Source organism: Manihot esculenta, chromosome 6, assembly GCF_001659605.2.
Source record: "Manihot esculenta cultivar AM560-2 chromosome 6, M.esculenta_v8, whole genome shotgun sequence".
Classification (NCBI taxonomy): domain Eukaryota; kingdom Viridiplantae; phylum Streptophyta; class Magnoliopsida; order Malpighiales; family Euphorbiaceae; genus Manihot; species Manihot esculenta.
The window spans coordinates 18,169,556-18,189,814 of NC_035166.2; the positions used below are offsets into that span (position 1 = coordinate 18,169,556).

General features: G+C 42.4%; 2 protein-coding genes across 2 annotated transcripts; both read right to left on the minus strand.

Annotated features, from left to right (window-relative positions):
- Positions 1-15,751: 15,751 nt before the first annotated feature.
- LOC110617865 lies at positions 15,752-19,132 on the minus strand. Its single transcript, XM_021760870.1, has 4 exons — positions 19,127-19,132; positions 17,015-18,608; positions 16,528-16,917; positions 15,752-16,434 (listed from the first exon to the last, which is right to left on the minus strand). The coding sequence occupies exons 1-4, from the start codon at positions 19,130-19,132 to the stop codon at positions 15,752-15,754; spliced, it is 2,673 nt and encodes an 890-aa protein (XP_021616562.1).
- On the minus strand, positions 18,992-19,630 carry LOC110616719 (non-specific lipid-transfer protein C, cotyledon-specific isoform). Its single transcript, XM_021759195.1, has 2 exons — positions 19,238-19,630; positions 18,992-19,145 (listed from the first exon to the last, which is right to left on the minus strand). The coding sequence occupies exons 1-2, from the start codon at positions 19,576-19,578 to the stop codon at positions 19,136-19,138; spliced, it is 351 nt and encodes a 116-aa protein (XP_021614887.1). The 5' UTR covers positions 19,579-19,630; the 3' UTR covers positions 18,992-19,135.
- Between the last annotated feature and the right edge of the window lie 629 nt (positions 19,631-20,259).

A 20,259-nucleotide genomic window follows, 5' to 3' on the forward strand; every position in this document is an offset into this window, starting at 1 on the left:
GGTGAGTCCTTCCGCCATTCTTCACCATCCTTGAGTTCTTTCCTTCAAATCTTTCAAGATTTTCACAAGCTTTTACATTGTTTTGAAGATTTTCGAGTTTAAAGCAAGTTTTGGAGTTTTGAGGTTCAAGAACTCAAAATCTTCCACCTCCGAGTTTAGGACGTCTCTCTCTCGATCTTCAAGAGGTAAGAGCCGATCTTAAGCTCATTTTATGTTTAAAGTAAGTTTTATGCAAGATCTATGGGGTAGAATGCATGTTTAGCTCATAGTTAGGTTTTTGAGTTAATGTTATGTTTTGAGCAATGTAGGTTGGATTGTGTTGTTGTTGTGTGTTGTAGTTGGGGTTTAAGTTAGTTTGAAGCCCCTAGGAGCCAATGTATGTATATTTGCATGATTTGGTGAGTTATATGCATGTTGGATTGGATGGGAGAAAATTTTGTGCAAAGGGAGCCAAGTTTCTGCCCTTTGGCAGAAACCAGGTTCGGCAGCCGAAGGAACTTTCGGCCGCCGAACATGGCTTGGGAGGCAGGCCTTTCGGCTGCCGAAGTTGCCCCCGAAAAGAGACTTTCGTCTCTGTCTGGGACTTTCGGCCGCCGAAGGTGCCGCCGAACCTGCCCTGTCCAGCCTTCCTTTGCATGTTTTTGCATGATTGTTTTGATGTATTTTAGGGGATTTTTGGGGAGTAGTTTAGAGTTATGTTCATGTATGTTTGGTCCTTCATTTGAGTCCACCTGTGTAGGTTCGGACCCGAGGAACCGAGGACCCCAGCAGTGAGTCAGTCACTTCAGAGTCAGTAGAGCTTCAGCCAGAGGTGAGTGGAATAACTCTTATGCTTTTAAATAAATAAATCAGTTTTAGCATGATTCACGCATCATGAATGCCATGAGATAATAGGGTGTTGCATTAGACTCACGAATATGTTGCATTGCATACTATGTTTAATGATGTGGATGGATGTTGAATGATCCATTAGTCCCCCTATGCTATGATGATGATGATACGGTACGGAAGACCAGTGAGGCCCATTCTACGCCCCTGGCACTATGTAAGAGAAAGACCAGTGAGGCCCATTCTACGCCCCTGACACAGTTGGACCATGTTATGTTATGTTATGTTATGTAAGAGAAAGACCAGTGAGGCCCATTCTACGCCCCTGGCACAGTTGGTCCATGTAGGGGACTATTGGTGACAAATTCATCCTTGATGTGATTAGCTGTGTTGTGATGCATTCCATGTTATCATATATTTTAAATTGTTTTATTATTCTGCTCACTGGGCTTTGTAGCTCACCCCTCTCCCCTAACCCCAGATGTGCAGGTACAGGGTAGACCAGGAGGTTAGCCAGAGTTTTGAAGTATGTCTATGTAATAGTTAGATTGTAGACATGACAATTGTACTATGATGTAATGTAAGAGATTACAGTATGTTATGTATTGAGGTTATAGTTGTGCTTGACCCTATGAGTATTATAATCCCTTGTTGATACATGATCTTAATGTTTATTGATGTTTATGTTTAACCAACTCAACTTATGATGTATCGCCCATTGGGGCATTGATGAGATCCCACTGAGGGGTCAAGTTTATGATTATGTTAGTGCATGCACAGGTTGAGTTTGGTGTATGAGGAATGAATGAAAGAAAAGTTTTAATTTTTATGTATGAATGTTGATCATGTATGGGATTGAACAGGTTTACAGGTTCTATGTCAGGCTTGCTACGGGTCCCGGCGGCCTTAAGCCGATCTGGATCCTAGCACCGGTAGCGGTCCGATTTTCGGGTCGTTACAGAATGGTATCAGAGCCCTAGGTTCATATGGTCGGACCTAGAGTTTCGGGCTCGTAGATGTTATAGAAGGTCAAGCACAATAGGAAGATCATGTCCACTAGGATAGGATGTTGAGTCCTGTCTTGATTGATGATGTGTAATGCCATGATGTTATGCATGTGCATTAATGATATGCTATGCTATGTGATGTATGTGATGAGGGTTCATGTGTGCCCACATGAACCATATGATGCTAATGCTTGCTTGATGTGTACTATTTTTCAGAAAATAGGATGAGAGGAACTCGTCGATCTGCACGATTGACTGGAGTGCCACCTGAGGATGAGGGCATGAGCGCCCGTCCTCCAGCATTGCCTAGGGCAATGTCTAGCAGGTCCAACAGGGACAGAGTAGCAAGAGACCCTAGAAGGTCTTTGGATCTGGGTAGGAGCAGATCAGTCAGAGGAATGGTTCAGGGAGGATTGTCAGAGGACGTGGGGGATGATATGGATGTAGAGCAAAGGAGGGATGGCAGTTTGGGAGTCAGTATGTCAGAAGAGGGAATGGGAGAGTCCCAAGGAGGCACTCAGGCCTCGGGATTTGTTCAACCACCCCACTATCCACACTTCTCACAACACCCCGGGTATTCGATGGGAGGCACATCGGATTACCATAGTTTCAGCCCTTATCCCACACAGATGCCATACCCACCTTACTACCCACCATACTCACAGTACCCAATGTATCCACCCCCACCTTACTATCCAAATCCAGAAAACCCTACCACAGAAAATGTTGCCCCACCTCCACCACCTACAGAACCAGCAGCCCCAGCTACCCAACCTCCTAGACCTAGCTCAGCCAGTGGGAGCAAGGCCAAGATGACCGACTACATGAAGTTGGGTGCTCCCCAGTATGAAAAAGGGGATGACCCATTTGTGTATCTGGAAAGGGTTAAGGTGATCACCGATGAAATTGGGGCTGACGACAGTAGAGCCATTCAGATGGCTGGGTTCACTCTTAAGTGCAAGAAGGCACGAGAGTGGTTCAAGAATTATGTGAACCCCAAAGTAGACAGCATGTCTTGGGAGGAGTTTGCAAATGAGTTTGCAGGTTGGGCTTTCCCAGATAGTTCAAGGGAAATGAAGATGATAGAGTTTGTGCAGTTGAGGCAGACCGATGAGATGGGTGTAGAGGAGTTCACAGACAAATTCTTGGAGCTGTTGCCATTTGCTGGGCAAAACCTTGACACGGATCAGAAGAAGTCAAGGAGGTATATCATGAAACTCCACTCCAGATATTCCTCCTTGATCCAGTCAGCAGATAGGGAGAGCTTCCATGCCATAGTGGATATGGCCCGGAAAATGGAGGCCAGTGCCATCGTTCAGGGAACAGTTAAACAGTCAGTGGCACAGCCTTCTGGTTCTAAGACCCCAGGCTCTTCTTCTTTTAGTGCAGCAGCTTCAAGCAGCAAGAGGTGGAGCAGTACCACCAAGAAGCAGAAGAAGAACAAGTTTTGGAACAAGGTTAAGTCTAGTCTGGGACTAGGGGGCGACTCAAGCTCTGGTGCTGATAATGCAGTTTGTGCAAAGTGTGGTAGGCTACACAGGGGAGTTTGTCGGGCTGGGACAGCAGCCTGCTTCAGATGCGGGCAAGAGGGACACATGGCTCGGGAGTGTCCTAGGGCAGCTTTTGGAGTATAGTCTCAGCAGACAGCTTCTGGTAGTGTGGCTCAACCAGCAGCTCCAGCCATGACTCAGGCCAGTGGCAGAGGCAGAGGGAGAGGGGCAGCCTCTTCTTCAGCGGGTTTCAGAGGTGAAGGTCCATCAGCTCCAGCACGGATCTTCACAATGACTCAGCAGGAGGCAGATGCATCTAACACCGTGGTGGCAGGTAACTTAGTCATTGGTTGTTCAGATGTGTATGCCTTGATGGACCCTGGTGCATCTCATTCTTTTATTGCTCCGAGAGCCGTTCAGAGGTTGGGGTTGATGATCTCTGAGTTAGAGTGTCCTCTCTGGGTCAGTGGACCCAAGTGTGATCCATCAATGGCAGAGTCAGTCTGCCAGTGCAGTCCAGTCTTTGTTGAGGGAAGATGCCTTTCCGCCGACCTTGTGGTTCTAGACTTGACAGATTTTGATGTCATTCTAGGGATGGATTGGTTATCTACCCATGGTGCTACCTTGGACTGCAGGGACAAGGTAGTCAGGTTCAGAGGTCAGGATGGGTCAGAGGTTGTCTTCAGGGGAGACAGGAGGGGTACACCTAGAGGTCTGATATCAGCTCTTCAGGCTCGTAGGTTGCTTAGGAAGGGATGTCAGGGGTATTTGGCTCATGTGAGAGAGCTTAGCAGTCAGGTTAGAGAGCCCGCCTCGGTGCCAGTGGTTAGAGAGTTCTTAGATGTGTTCCTAGACGAACTACCAGATTTACCACCTGCTAGGGAGATAGAGTTCGAGATAGAATTGATGCCTGAAACCCGACCGATCTCTATCCCTCCCTACAGGATGGCTCCAGCCGAGTTGAAGGAACTGAAGGAACAGTTGCAAGAGCTGGTAGACAAGGGCTTCATCCGACCGAGTACCTCACCTTGGGGTGCTCCAGTCTTGTTTGTGAGAAAGAAGGATGGATCCCTTAGACTTTGTATCGACTACAGACAGTTGAACAAAGTCACTACCAAGAACAAGTACCCTTTGCCAAGGATCGACGATCTATTCGACCAGCTAGCAGGAGCGGGTTGCTTCTCCAAAATAGATCTGAGATCTGGGTACCATCAGCTGAGGATCAGAGATGAGGACGTGCCAAAGACGGCTTTCAGGACCAGATATGGGCATTTTGAGTTCCTTGTAATGCCGTTCGGGTTAACTAACGCCCCTGCAGCATTCATGGACCTCATGAACAGAGTGTTTAGCCAGTACCTGGATCACTTTGTTATTGTCTTCATAGATGATATCTTAGTGTATTCCAGGAATGCAGAGGAGCATGCCCATCATCTGAGGCTGGTTCTGCAGACCTTGAGGGAACATGGCTTGTATGCCAAGTTCTCCAAGTGTGAGTTCTGGCTGAGGAGCATTTCGTTCTTGGGGCATGTAGTGTCAGAGAATGGGATTGAGGTGGACCCCAAGAAGACCGAAACTGTGGCTAACTGGCCCAGACCCACTTCAGTGATAGAGATCAGGAGCTTTTTGGGTTTGGCAGGTTACTATAGGAGGTTCGTTCAGGACTTCTCGAAGATTGCAGCTCCTCTGACCAGACTAACCAGGAAGAATCAGAAGTTTCTGTGGACGGACCAATGCGAAGAGAGTTTTGAAGAGCTTAAGAAGAGGTTGACTTCAGCACCAGTTTTAGCTCTGCCATCTAGTGATGAGGACTTTACAGTCTTTTGTGATGCGTCCCGTGTGGGACTGGGTTGTGTACTGATGCAAAATGAGAGGGTGATTGCTTATGCTTCTAGGCAGCTGAAGAAGCATGAGTTGAATTACCCCACGCATGACCTTGAGATGGCAGCAGTAATCTTTGCACTCAAGATGTGGAGGCACTACCTCTATGGGGTAAAATGTGAGATCTTCACAGATCATAAAAGCCTGCAGTACATCCTGAGTTAAAGAGATTTGAATTTGAGACAGAGGAGATGGGTAGAGTTGCTGAGTGACTATGATTGCAAGATTCAGTATCATCCGGGTAAGGCGAATGTTGTAGCAGACGCCCTAAGCCGGAAGTCACTAGGCAATCTATCCCACATCACGGCTGAGAGGAGACCAGTGGTGATAGAGTTTTACAAGCTCATTGAGGAAGGTCTACAGTTGGAGTTGTCTGGTACAGGTGCTTTAGTGGCCCAGATGAAAGTGACACCTGTGTTTCTGGAGCAGGTGGCTCAGAAACAGCATGAGGATCCAGAGTTAGTGAAGATTGCCAGGACTGTTCAGTCAGGTAAAGACAGTGAGTTCAGATTTGACAATAAGGGGATCCTCCGCTATGGGAGTCGATTATGTGTACCAGATGACATTGGGCTAAAAGGAGACATTATGAGGGAAGCTCATAATGCAAGATACAGCGTTCACCCTGGAGCCACCAAGATGTATCAAGATTTGAAGAAAGTTTATTGGTGGCCAGCAATGAAGAAAGAAGTGGCACAGTTTGTGTCAGCCTGCGAAGTGTGTCAGAGGGTGAAGCTGGAACATCAGAAGCCGGCTGGAATGCTTAACCCGCTACCTATTCCAGAATGGAAATGGGAGAATATAGCTATGGACTTCGTAGTGGGGTTACCGGCGACGTCCAACAGGTTGGACTCCATATGGGTGATTGTGGACAGACTCACCAAATCTGCTCACTTCATCCCTGTCAGGAGTGGCTACTCTGTGGACAAGTTGGCGCAGGTATATGTGGACGAGATCGTCAGGCTGCATGGGGTTCCTGTTTCGATAGTGTCGGATAGAGGGCCCCAGTTCACCTCCAGATTTTGGCGGAGTCTGCAGAATGCCATGGGTATAGATTGGATTTCAGTACTGCCTTCCACCCCCAGACAGACGGACAGTCCGAAAGGACCATCCAGACTATTGAGGATATGCTTAGAATGTGTGTGCTGGACTTTGGCGGTTCTTGGAGGCAGCATCTACCTTTGGTGGAGTTTGCCTACAATAACAGCCATCATGCTAGCATCGGGATGGCTCCATATGAAGCTTTGTATGGAAGGAATTGCAGGTCACCTGTTTACTGGGAGGAAGTTGGAGAGAAGGCCTTGGCAGGGCCTGAGTTAGTAGAGATTACGAGCAGGGTGGTACCCATAATCAGAGAAAGAATCAAGACTGCTGCGAGCAGACAGAAGAGTTATGCAGACATCCGCAGAAGGCAAGTAGAGTTTCAGGAGGGGGATCTGGTATTGCTTAAGGTGTCTCCAATGAAAGGAGTGGTTCGGTTCGGGAAGAAAGGTAAGCTGGCTCCACGGTACATCGGACCCTTTGAAATCTTGCAGAAGATCGGGAATGTATCGTACAAGCTGGATTTACCTGCTTCAATGGTAAGAATCCATCCGGTTTTCCATGTTTCTATGTTGAGGAAGTTTGTGTCAGATTCGGGCAAGGTTCTTAGTGAGCCAGATGTGGAGATTCAAGAGAATCTCACTTATGTCGAATAGCCAGTACGGATCCTAGACACCCAGATCAGGAAATTGAGGAACAAGGAAATCCCGATGGTGAAGGTCCTTTGGAACCACCACAATTTGGAGGAATGCACTTGGGAGACACGGGAGTCCATGCTCCAACAATACCCTTATCTTTTCTGAGGTTAGTCCCTTGTATGTTTCATGTGTTTTGTATGTATGATATGTGTATGCCATGCATGTGCTAGTTGAGGAACATTCGGGGACGAATGTTCTTAAGGGGGGGAGAATGTAATACCCGGCTAGACTCCGGTATCGGAATTCCTACCGTCCGGTGGAATTTCGGTTGTCGGAGACCTCTAGAAGGGTAAAACCATGTTTTCATGAAATGTTTTAATGTTTTTAATGATTTTAAGTAAAGAGGAAATGAGTTTTTGAATGAAAACACCCTTGGAGGAAACTCAGGTTCGGCCGCCGAAACTCAAAGTTCGGCCGCCGAACATGCACGCGCTTCGGGAGTGCTTTAGGCCCCCGAAGGCATAAGTGAGGAAAGTCCAGATTCGGCCGCCGAACCTCAAGTTCGGCCGCCGAACATGGCATGCATGCGGAGGCACTTTCGGCCCCCGAACGTGGCCTGGCCAGCCACTATAAAAGGGTCCCTTAGCCAAAAACGGGCGAGCTTTTTCCCCATTTTCGGCCAAGGTGAGTCCTTCCGCCATTCTTCACCATCCTTGAGTTCTTTCCTTCAAATCTTTCAAGATTTTCACAAGCTTTTACATTGTTTTGAAGATTTTCGAGTTTAAAGCAAGTTTTGGAGTTTTGAGGTTCAAGAACTCAAAATCTTCCACCTCCGAGTTTAGGACGTCTCTCTCTCGATCTTCAAGAGGTAAGAGCCGATCTTAAGCTCATTTTATGTTTAAAGTAAGTTTTATGCAAGATCTATGGGGTAGAATGCATGTTTAGCTCATAGTTAGGTTTTTGAGTTAATGTTATGTTTTGAGCAATGTAGGTTGGATTGTGTTGTTGTTGTGTGTTGTAGTTGGGGTTTAAGTTAGTTTGAAGCCCCTAGGAGCCAATGTATGTATATTTGCATGATTTGGTGAATTATATGCATGTTGGATTGGATGGGAGAAAATTTTGTGCAAAGGGATCCAAGTTTCTGCCCTTTGGCAGAAACCAGGTTCGGCAGCCGAAGGAACTTTCGGCCGCCGAACATGGCTTGGGAGGCAGGCCTTTCGGCTGCCGAAGTTGCCCCCGAAAAGAGACTTTCGTCTCTGTCTGGGACTTTCGGCCGCCGAAGGTGCCGCCGAACCTGCCCTGTCCAGCCTTCCTTTGCATGTTTTTGCATGATTGTTTTGATGTATTTTAGGGGGTTTTTGGGGAGTAGTTTAGAGTTATGTTCATGTATGTTTGGTCCCTCATTTGAGTCCACCTGTGTAGGTTTGGACCCGAGGAACCGAGGACCCCAGCAGTTAGTCAGTCACTTCAGAGTCAGTAGAGCTTCAACCAGAGGTGAGTGGAATAACTCTTATGCTTTTAAATAAATAAATCAGTTTTAGCATGATTCACGCATCATGAATGCCATGAGATAATAGGGTGTTGCATTAGACTCACGAATATGTTGCATTGCATACTATGTTTAATGATGTGGATGGATGTTGAATGATCCATTAGTCCCCCTATGCTATGATGATGATGATACGGTACGGAAGACCAGTGAGGCCCATTCTACGCCCCTGGCACTATGTAAGAGAAAGACCAGTGAGGCCCATTCTACGCCCCTGACACAGTTGGACCATGTTATGTTATGTTATGTTATGTAAGAGAAAGACCAGTGAGGCCCATTCTACGCCCCTGGCACAGTTGGTCCATGTAGGGGACTATTGGTGACAAATTCATCCTTGATGTGATTAGCTGTGTTGTGATGCATTCCATGTTATCATATATTTTAAATTGTTTTATTATTCTGCTCACTGGGCTTTGTAGCTCACCCCTCTCCCCTAACCCCAGATGTGCAGGTACAGGGTAGACCAGGAGGTTAGCCAGAGTTTTGAAGTATGTCTATGTAATAGTTAGATTGTGGACATGACAATTGTACTATGATGTAATGTAAGAGATTACAGTATGTTATGTATTGAGGTTATAGTTGTGCTTGACCCTATGAGTATTATAATCCCTTGTTGATACATGATCTTAATGTTTATTGATGTTTATGTTTAACCAACTCAACTTATGATGTATCGCCCATTGGGGCATTGATGAGATCCCACTGAGGGGTCAAGTTTATGATTATGTTAGTGCATGCACAGGTTGAGTTTGGTGTATGAGGAATGAATGAAAGAAAAGTTTTAATTTTTATGTATGAATGTTGATCATGTATGGGATTGAACAGGTTTACAGGTTCTATGTCAGGCTTGCTACGGGTCCCGGCGGCCTTAAGCCGATCTGGATCCTAGCGCCGGTAGCGGTCCGATTTTCGGGTCGTTACACAATCATCCTATTGCATAATCATGATGCATGAAACATGATAAAACATTTAATTTCTCAATTTAAAAGATTAAGTTGGGTTCCACTCACCTCTGGCTGACTCTGACAACACCGAAGCAGCTGAACTCACTGCTGGGGTCCTCGGTTCCTCGGGTCCGAACCTACACAGGTGGACTCAAATGAGGGACCAAACATACTAGAACATATCTCTAAACTACTCCCCAAAAACCCCCTAAAACATCATGAAACAACCATAGAAAAACATGCAAAGGAGGCCTGGACAGGGCACTTTCGGCGGCAGGTTCGGCGGCCGAAAGTCCTTCCAGAGCCGAAAGTCAGGCAGGTTCGGCGGCACCTTCGGCGGCCGAAACTCCCAGACAGAGACGAAACTCATGCATGTTCGACGGCACTTTCGGCGGCCGAAACTGCCAGACAGAGACGAAAGTCTCCCTTTCGGGGGCAAGCTTCGGCAGCCGAAAGGCTACCTCCCCAGCCATGTTCGGCGGCCGAAAATCATTCGGCTGCCGAACCTGGTTTCTGCCAAAGGGCAGAAACTTGGCTCCCTTTGCACATTTCGCCTCCAAACTTATCAAACATGCATCAAACCTATTCTACAACACACAAACACAAGCATACATGTTCCTAGGGGCCTCAAACCATCATAAACCCCATCTACAACACATCAAGAAACTCACATTGTTCAAGAACATACATTTATACCCATAAACATAACCATAGCCTAAACATGCATTCTATCCCATAGATCTACTTAAAGCTTACTTTAAACATGCAATGAGCTTAAGATCGGCTCTTACCACTTGAAGATCGAGAGAGAGACGACCTAAACTCAAAGTTGGGAGAGCTTGAGTTCTTGAACCTCCAAGCTCCAAAACTTTGCTCAAAAGCTCAAATCTTCAAAACAAGGTTAAAACAAATGAAAATCTTGAAAGATCTAGAGGAAAGACGCCAAAGATGGGTGAGGGGCGGCGAAGAGCTCACCTTGGCCGAAGATGGGGAAAAAGCTCGCCCATTTTCGGCTAAGGGACCCTTTTATAGTGGCTGGCCAGACCACGTTCGGGGGCCGAATGTGCCTCCGTATGCATGCCATGTTCGGCGGCCGAACTTGAGGTTCGGCGGCCGAACCTGGACTTCCCTCACTTATGCTTTCGGGAGCCTAAAGCACACCCGCAACACATGCATGTTCGGCGGCCGAACCTGAGTTTTCCTCCAATGCTATTTTCATGCAAAAACTCATTTTCTTTCATGCTTAAAACATAAAACACATTAAAACATTTTATAAAAACATGGTTTTACCCTACTAGAGGCTTCCGACATCCGAGATTCCACCAGACGGTAGGAATCCTGATACCGGAGTCTAGCCGGGTATTACATGTATGTAATGTGATGTTATGTTGTTGTTTGTTAGGGTTTAGGCTAGTTTTATACCCTTATATGCTTGAGAATGAGTTTATGCATGTTGTAGAATAGCTAAATGTATGTTGGGAAGGTTTAAGGAGGCATATGTGTATGTAAGGGCTGAGTTCTGCCACTTCTGGAAGAACTCAGGTTCGGCAGCCGAAGGCACTTTCGGCCGCCGAACTTGCCTGTGGAGGCAAGCTTTTGGCTGCCGAACCCTGCCCCCGAAAGTTGAACTTTCGGCTCTGGAGGGGAGTTTCGGCCACCGAAGGTGCCGCCGAAGGTGCATGAGTTTCGTCTCTGGAAAGGACTTTCGGCCGCCGAAAGTGGTTGAGTTTCGGCTCTGGAGGGACTTTCGGCCGCCGAACCTGCCGCCGAAAGTGCCCTGTTCAGCCTTCCTTTGCATGATTTCTATGTTTGTTTTATGATGTTCTAGGGGGTTTTTGGGAGTAGTTTATAGTTATGATAGTGTACGTTTGGTCCCTCATTTTGAGTCCACCTGTGTAGGTTCAGACCCGAGGAACCGAGGACCCCAGCAGTGAGATAGCTGCTCCAGAGTCTGTTCAGAGTCAGCCTGAGGTGAGTAGAATGAATCTTTATGTTGCAAGCAAATAAATTTTGAGCATGTTCATGCATCACGAATGCCATGATATATTTTAGGTTGTTGCATTAGAATTTCTCGAATATGTTGCATTGCATAATTTGATGTTGATGTGGATGGATGTTGGATGACCCATTAGTCCTCGATATGATGAGATATGATATGATATGATATGGAAGTCTAGGTGTGGCCTGCACTACGCCCCTGGCACAATGTAAGAGAAAGTCCGGGTGTGGCCTGCACTACGCCTCCGGCACGATTGGATATGTATGATATGTTATGTGTAAGAGAAAGACCAGGTGTGGCCTGCACTACGCCCCTGGCATGATTGGATTATGTAGAGGGCTATTGGTGACAAGTCCATCCTTGATGTGATTTGTTTGTGATGTGATGTATTTCATGAAAGTATGGATTTTAATATAATATTTTACTATTCTGCTCACTGGGCTCTAGTAGCTCACCCATTTCCTTAACCCCAGGTTTGCAGGTACGGGATAGACCAGGAGGTCGGCAAGAGTAAAGGCATAGTGTATGTAATAGTTAGTAGTGGACATGTATTGGAAAATGCTATAATGTTATGTAATGTAAAGAATTGTATTGATGATAGAATTGTGCTTGGCCCTAGTGTATGGTTAATCACTTTTGGGTACATGATCTTTTTAATGATGTTTTTATGTTAAACCAAGCTTAATATATGATATGTTACCCCATTGGAGCATTTGATGAGGGCTCCAGTGTGGGGTTTTATGTTTATGGTTATGTGCATGCACAGATTAAGCTTGGGGATGAAAGAAAAAGTTTAAAGTTTTTAGGTATATGCATGATCATGTATGGGATTTAACAGGTATACAGGATGTATGTTAGGCTTGCTACGGGTCCCGGCGACCTTAAGTCGATCTGGATCCTAGCGCCGATAGCGGTCCGGTTTCTGGGTCGTTACAAAAATGCTATGGGGAAAAAACCAAGTTCAGCCGCCGAACCTCATGTTCGGCCGCCGAACATGGTGCTGCCGCGGGAGCTCTCCTTTCGGGCTCCGAAGGTGGTCTGGCCAGCCATCTATAAGAGGCCTCCAGTCCGAAAATGGGAGAGTTTCTCTCTCCATTTTCGGGCAAAGGTGAGTTCTTGACCTCCCATAGTTGACTTTGTTGTTTTTCCTTCAAATCCTTCAAGATATTCATGAGTTTTCTCTTGTTTTTGAAGTTTTGAGCTTGAATCTAAGATATTAAAGTTTGGAGACCATTTCTCCTCAACTCCAAGCTTGGGTCGCATCTACCTTAGATCTTCAAGAGATAAGTGTAGATCCTTGTTTTCCTTATGTTTTAAATGAGTTTAAAGAAAGGATAAAGGGCTATGAATGCATGAAATGTTTAGATCTAAAGTTTTAGGGTTTGAGTTGAGTTTTTTATGAATGTTTGCTCTTATGAGTTTTTATTGTTGTTTCTTTGGGGTTTAGGCTAGTTTTATGCCCTTTATGCTTGATGAGTGTGTATGCATGTTTTGAGGAGTTGGATGTGAGGATTTGGAGAGTTTTGGTGGCTGAGTGCATAAGGCAGAATTGGGTTCTGCCATTCTGGAGAACCCAGGTTCGGCCGCCGAAGCAGGGTTCGGCTGCCGAACCTGCCTATGGAGGCAGCCTTTGGCCGCCTAACCTACCCCCGAAAGGATGGACTTTCGGATCCCCGAAGGTTAGTGACTTTCAGATCTGTGGAGACCTTCGGCTGCCGAATCTGCCCCCGAAAGTTAGTGACTTTCAGATCTGTGGAGACCTTCGGCCGCCGAACCTGCCCCCGAAAGTGTCTGACTTTCGGATCTGTGGGGATCTTTGGCCGCCGAAAGTCCCCTGCCTAGCCTTCCTTCGCTTGTTTCTTATGCATGTTTTGGTATGTTTTAGGAGAGTTTTTGGGGATTTATTTAAAGTCATGTATTAGCTATGTTTGGTCTCTCATGGGAGTCCATCTGTGTAGGATCAGACCTGGGAGACCATAGAGGCCAGCAGTGAGTCGGCTGCTATAGTTTAAGTCAAGCGTCAGCCAGAGGTGAGTAGAACTGAACTAATCTCTTGTTTTAAAGTAATTAAACTTTTTGAGCATGTTCATGCATCACGAATGCCATGTTACATAATAGGTTGTTGCATTAGAATTCATGAATATGATGCATTGCATAATTTACTGTTGTTGTGGATGGATATTGGATGACCCACTAGCCCTCGAGCAGGTTATGTTACGACGGATATGGAAGACCATGGCTGCCCATTCTACGCGCCCTGGTACTATGTAAGAGAAAGACTAGGGCTGCCCATTCTACGCCCCTGACATTTATGGATATGTTATGTTATGTTTAAGAGGAAGTCCTGAGGAGCTCCGTCGAGGGTCGGGCACTATTTGGAATATGTAGAGGGTTATTAGTGACAAGTCCATCTTGTTGTGATTTATTTGTGCTGTGACGTATTTCATATAAGCATATGTTTATTAAACTATTTTTATGGTTCTGCTCACTAGGCTCTAGTAGCTTATCCCTTTCTCTCAACCCCAGGTTTGCAGGATCAGATATAGCACGGGGGAGTCAGCTTAGTGGCTGGTGTAGCTGATATAATAGAATAGTTGTGGACATGTAATGTTTAATGGATTAGTATTGTGCTTGGCCCTAGTTTTCTTTACCTTGTAATCCCTGTTAACATAATCTTTATGTAAAAGTTTTATATATGTTTTATGTTTGAACCAAGATTGAGGCATGTGATGTTAACCATACTAGAGCATTTGATGAGAGCTCTAGTATGAGTTTTATGTTTTTAGTATGATACATGCACAGGTTGAGCTCGGTTTCATGGAAATGTTTAAATTTTTTATTATAATGTTTGATCATGTATGGGATCCTATCAGGTACACAAGATGAATAGTAGACTTGTTACGGGTTCTGACGATCTTAAGTCGATCTGAATCCTAGCGCCGGTAGCGGTCTGGTTTCCGGGTCGTTACAGTTATCTTCCTAAGAGATTCAATAAACCTTTTGACTTTCTAAAAGGACAATAATGGAGGCAGTGTTTCTCGAAAACATGAAAAAAATTAAAAATAAAATTTAAAATTAACAGAAATTAAGAATAAATCTCACAATTTTAAATAAATTTCAATTTGATTAATTTTTAACTAAAAAAGTGTGTTTAACCCTTTAAGGTTATAACAAAATTACAAAAAAATAAAAAAAGAAGAGAAGGGGAGTTCCGCCAAAGAGAAATGGAAATGGAGTATAGAAACGATGAGAAGAGATGAGAGAGATATTTTTCTAATTTTAGAACAATCTTTATATAGAACTTTTTCAAATGAAAAGATAATTATTCATAATTTAAAAGAAAAAGTAAAATAAATCAACTACTTCTATTATAGCTCTTATCCATCCAAACAAAAATAGCTGTAAAATAATTTTCTTTTATTTTTTTTTTTCATTTTCAACTCAAAATCTGTCTAAAATCAAAATTTAAAGTAAAAAATTAATTATCTATATCAAAATTACGAAATTTAATATGAAAAAAATAGTGCATCAATAATTAAATTAATTTATACAAGTTTTAAGTTCTCTAATTAAAAGAGATTAATTTTTGCTATATATAAATAGGTATAACAATAATTTAGACGTAATTTTTGAAATTAAAAAAAAATCTATATTTTTGAAATTAAAAAAAATCTAAGGGCATTAGCACAATATTATTTATTTACTTATAAGCACACTTACATATGTATATGCTAGGCAATTGGAACCTAATCTAATAAGATTATCGCTAATATTAAATTCTAATTTTATCAGCTTTGGTTTACTTTATTATATGTAACATATGCACAAACCTCTAAGAGTGCATTACCGTTAAAAATATTGGTTTATTTTAAAATAGTGTTTAATATTGAGATTAAATTAAAATAATAATTTTAAGAGATTAAAAAAATAAATTATGAAAAATATTTTTTTTTAACTTGTAACTTAAAAAAAATAACTATTATCAATACAACCGTCAGTGATTAAAACAACCAATAATTATTAAAATTGTTAGTATTATCAAACTGGACCTAAGCTAAATACATATATTTAACTTTACATTTAAATAGGAAAAATATTAAAAAAAAAAACAAATTGCGTTTCATTATTTACATTTGCACTTCATGTACACTTGTTCATAAGAACTAAGTCTTATTTAGATTTAATTTATTATAAATATAAAATATAAATAAATGAGTTATATTTAAATTTTATAGAGTAGAATTTTTTTTATTTATGTTTTAGATTCAAGGTGTATTGAGTCACAATAAATTTTTTTTTTCTAATTTAAAATATTTCCTTAGACACAATATTCTTAATTACTTTATTTTTTTTTTTTTGAAAATGTTTGGCTTCGCGCTATTAGCGCATATTATTAAAATCCATCATCAAAGCCTCATACAGAAAATTAGGAGGGCATACCCCCCAAGAAAGACCAGACATGGAACCAGCCGCTCTTGCACAACAATGGGCAACATGATTCGCTGATCTATAGACAAAACGAAAACTCACATTCGGTAGCTCATTTAATAGAGCTTTACAATCAACGATAATACTCTGAAAATAAGATAAAACCTCATTATCTTGAGATATCAAGGCTTTCGTTACTACCTGGCAATCCGTCTCCACAGTAACATGATGATATGGCAATGTTTTCAACCAACTTAGTGCTTCTCTGAAACATAACGCCTCTCCTATCGTTGGGTCAGCATTCCCATAAATAGCTTCAATCTTTCCAGCCTCACATAACCCCTGATGATTACGCAGAATAAAACCCAACCCGAACCTGCTGTTTGTCAAAATAGCTATGTCAATATTGCATTTGAACTTTCCAATTTCTGGTGCTATCCATTGTCTATTACGCGCCAATGCCACTACATTCTCCTTCGGCTTTAGTTGAGCATTCTGCCATTGTTGTAAAGTTGACCGGGCTCTATGAAGAACCACCAAAGAATCTTCATGCTTCTGCTGCCATAATAATTGATTCCTGCTGTGCCATAGACTCCAAGACAACATAAATAATTCTTCTTTCTGGGTATGTGTACCTGTCATAATAAGATTAGAAAACCATATTTTAAGATCATGTATGGGTTCCCATCCTATTATGGAAGACACCCACACAGCTTGGGCGTGAGTACAATCATGAAGCAGGTGTAACTCGGTTTCCTGGAATAAGCCACAAACAATGCAAGCATCCTGTACTTCAACCTTACGCTTCCTCAAATTAAAATTACAAGGTAAGCACCCACGAAGTACTCTCCATATAAAAAAATTGACTTTTGCTGGTACCTTCACCTTCCAAATTCGTTCCCACATATCATCATTCAAATAAAACTGATGGTCCGCTTCATCTATAGCAAGTCTATATCCTTCTTTCACCTTGTAAACCCCAAGCCTGTTCTGATTCCAATACCACATGTCTGATTGTTGGCGCATGGATAAAGGAATTTGTTGTATGAGCTCCACATCTCTAGCTTGAAAATTACTCAAAATGAATTGAGAATTCCATCTTCCACCCTGAATTAAATCTGCAACCAACTGAATCTCATCATCCAAAAAAAACAGACTGAATATAAGGGTTGTCATCTAAAAGCCATGGATCCTCTCGAACCCTTGTAGAGAGACCATCACCGATTCTTCTTCTACAACCTGCCATTAAAATTGAACGACTTGCACATATACTTCTCCAAATCTGGCTTGGATTTCCACCTACTTCAGCTGAGAAAAAATCAGTATCAGGGAAATACCGTTGTTTCAAAATCTTAGCCATCAAAGAATCTGGATGACGTAAAATCCGCCAGCCTTGTTTGGCGAGAAGGGCCAAGTTAAACAGCCGTAGGTCCCTGTATCCGAGACCTCCATTGGCTTGGGGCACCACCATTCTTTTCCATCGTAGCCAGTGAATGGAGCTTGACTTGCCATTGTTCCAAAAAAAGGAATTCATCACCATCTCTAACTCCTTACAAACATCAATAGGAAGTAGAAATAATGACATGATGTAATTCGGCATTGCTTGTGCTACTGTTCTCAAAAGAACGTCTTTCCCCGCTTTGGACAAAATTTTTGCTTTCCAGCCCTGAATCCTCTTCGTCAATTTTTCCACCACAAACTGAAAAATTTGTTTTTTATCCTTACCAATAATTGAGGGCATCCCCAAATAGCTGCCGTGATTATCTACAGCCTGCACTCCAAAAATATGACAACAAACGTCTCGTTTCGGTTGTGGTGTACAAGGAGTGAACATTACTGATGACTTGGACAGATTTATCTTCTGACCAGATGCAATTTCATATGCCAACAAGCTTTCCTTTAAATGTACCGCCTCTCCTTCAGTAGCTTTAGTGAAAAAAAGGGCATCATCAGCGAAAAAAATATGAGAAATTGGTGGAGCATTTCGACAAACTGGAGCCCCATGAATCTTCCCTTGAGCCTGCATTTTAGACAGCATTTGAGATAAACCATCAGCACATAGAATGAATAAGTAGGGTGACAGAGGATCCCCTTGTCGCAACCCTCTATGTGGAAATAACGGACCATACTCCTCTGCCCCTCGAACAAATATATATGAAACTGAAGTTACAATTCTCATAATTTTTTCCACCCACAATTCGCAAAAACCAAGCCCCAACATTATTTGCTTCAAGTAACCCCATTCAATTCTATCGTAAGCTTTGGACATGTCTGTTTTGAGAGATAAAAAACCCGTAAGCCCTTGGGTCTTCCGCTTCATAGTGTGAAACAATTCATAAGCCACTATAATGCTGTCCGTGATTAACCGATTTGGTATGAAAGCACTTTGTGAATCAGAAACCACATCAGCTAATATAGATTTAAGTCTATTTGCCAAGGCTTTACATACTATTCGATCCACCACATTACTTAACGAGATTGGGCGCAAATCAGCCACCACTTCTGGAGTTTTCTTTTTGGGAATAAGCACCACGTTCGTCACGTTTTTTCCAGGCAAAGAATTCCCTTCATTAAGACATTTTAGGCAAGCCTTTGTAACATCTTCACCTACAATCTCCCAATAGGCTTGGAAAAAACCAGGATTTAAACCATCAGGCCCTGGTGCCTTATCCGGATGCATAGAAAAAATTGCTTCTCTGACCTCCTCTGCAGAAAAATCAGTCATCAGTTTCTCATTCTGCCTCACCGTAACCCGCTTCTGTACATATCTTAATACTGGTTCTGTGTCACCACCCTCAGAAGTGAACAGCTTCGTGTAAAAATCAAGAATCAGATTAGGCAGACCCGACTCCCATTCTACCCAAAAACTTTATTTAAAAGTACACGCTCTTTGATTTTTTTTTCCCTAAAATTTTTCAATTAATTATTGTTAATAATTAAATCATCCCATCTCTTATTCGCTTTTGCAATTTTATATTTGATGATCCAATAATGTTTTACATTATTAAAGGACTTATAAAGTAAGTAGATCGAAAATGTAAATATTTTTTTTATATAAATTATTCCATATTTGAATTTTACTGATATGATTAATTTAGATTTGTCGACATGAATTTTAATATAATAAAGGGAAAAGTGCATGAATTGTTAGTAATGCAGAGGAGAGGGAGGGTAAGTGATGGAAACAGATAATGAACTCATGCATTAAATAGACAACATAAGATTAAGATTATTAAGGTCAAAGAAAAAAGGTCTTAAACAAGACCACATTGTCTCAACTGCTTTATTCAAATCATCTATATATGTAGGATTCTAGCTCATAATCACCTCCATAATTCAGTGGATCCTGCAAAAACCTCCCAAAAAAGAAAAATCAACATTAGGTTATGTTATAATTTACTTCAATTGAAGTTGCTTGATTCAATGTCAAGGGCTTACGTTTCACAGTTGACGCTGGTGGAGACAGGGAACCCAACGTTGATGTGGCAAGCTCCAGGGATCTTGTTCAAGTACTGATCTTTAATTCCCAAAGAGCCGGAGGCAGCCTTCAAGCACCTGCAAATAGCTTTTTTGTCATCAACAGTTTTAACTGTTTGAGCAAGCTGTTGCAGCCCACTGCAGCATGCAGGAGTGGGAGTGGGAGCCTTGCCGGTGGCGAACCCAACACAGGCAGCTGCCTTTGCGTCGACGGTGCTGCAAGGAACTGCAGCCTCGTTGACGTTGGCCAGGCAGAAGAGGAAGGAGAGGAGGATGAGCACAGAGAAGAAGCCGTTCTTCATGGTGTTTAAGTGAAAATTAGTATTTTCTAATCTTGAAGATGGCAACGTTGGATTGCTGAAGATGGGTTGATTGATGAAAGGACGATTTGGGTTTATATAGAGTAAGATTGAGGTATAAGAGATTTGGGTTTCCAAGAAGAGTTGATTGATGCATGGATAAGTTGCAGGTATGAATATTCATTGGGATTGAATATAGAAGAAGATGATATAGCAAGCAATGGCTTCCAGACATAGTTAATCGCCTAGGGAAGTTAAATCGATGTGAAGAAATCTTCTTGGGTTTTGGAAATGGTGTGAGCAGCATTCTCCGATCCTTGTTTTCTCAATGATAGGAAAAATTATGGGTGCAACTGTTTGCACTATTTATACACATACAGTAATTTTTTATTTTAAAAAATGAAAATGTTAATAAAAATTTCAAATTATTTTTCGTCCTACCATTAATTTTTTTTTCCAACAAAATGTATTATATTAATAATATTTTTGCAATAGTACTCTTTATTCATATTTCTTTAAAAACTAATGTAAAAAATCAATTCAGTATAAATAATTCCTATATTAACAAACAAAAACCATAAACAGAGTTATCCTACTCATCTACATTTGGTTACTTGTCCTGAGTTGGATACTGGAAGTTTATTCACAAGACAAAAAATTATTATTTTTTTGACTCTATATCTA

What these genes read in the sequence shown, in the direction of transcription:
- LOC110616719 (XM_021759195.1), bottom strand. Translation starts at nt 19,578, where the DNA reads ATGAAGAACGGCTTCTTCTCTGTGCTCATCCTCCTCTCCTTCCTCTTC.
- LOC110617865 (XM_021760870.1), bottom strand. An exon ending in TAGAAGAAGAATCGGTGATG is followed by an intron (nt 16,918 to 17,014) that starts GTCTCTCTACAA and finishes AGTTGGTTGCAG; the next exon opens with ATTTAATTCAGGGTGGAAGA. An exon ending in GTTACACCTGCTTCATGATT is followed by an intron (nt 16,435 to 16,527) that starts GTACTCACGCCC and finishes TTATTATGACAG; the next exon opens with GTACACATACCCAGAAAGAA.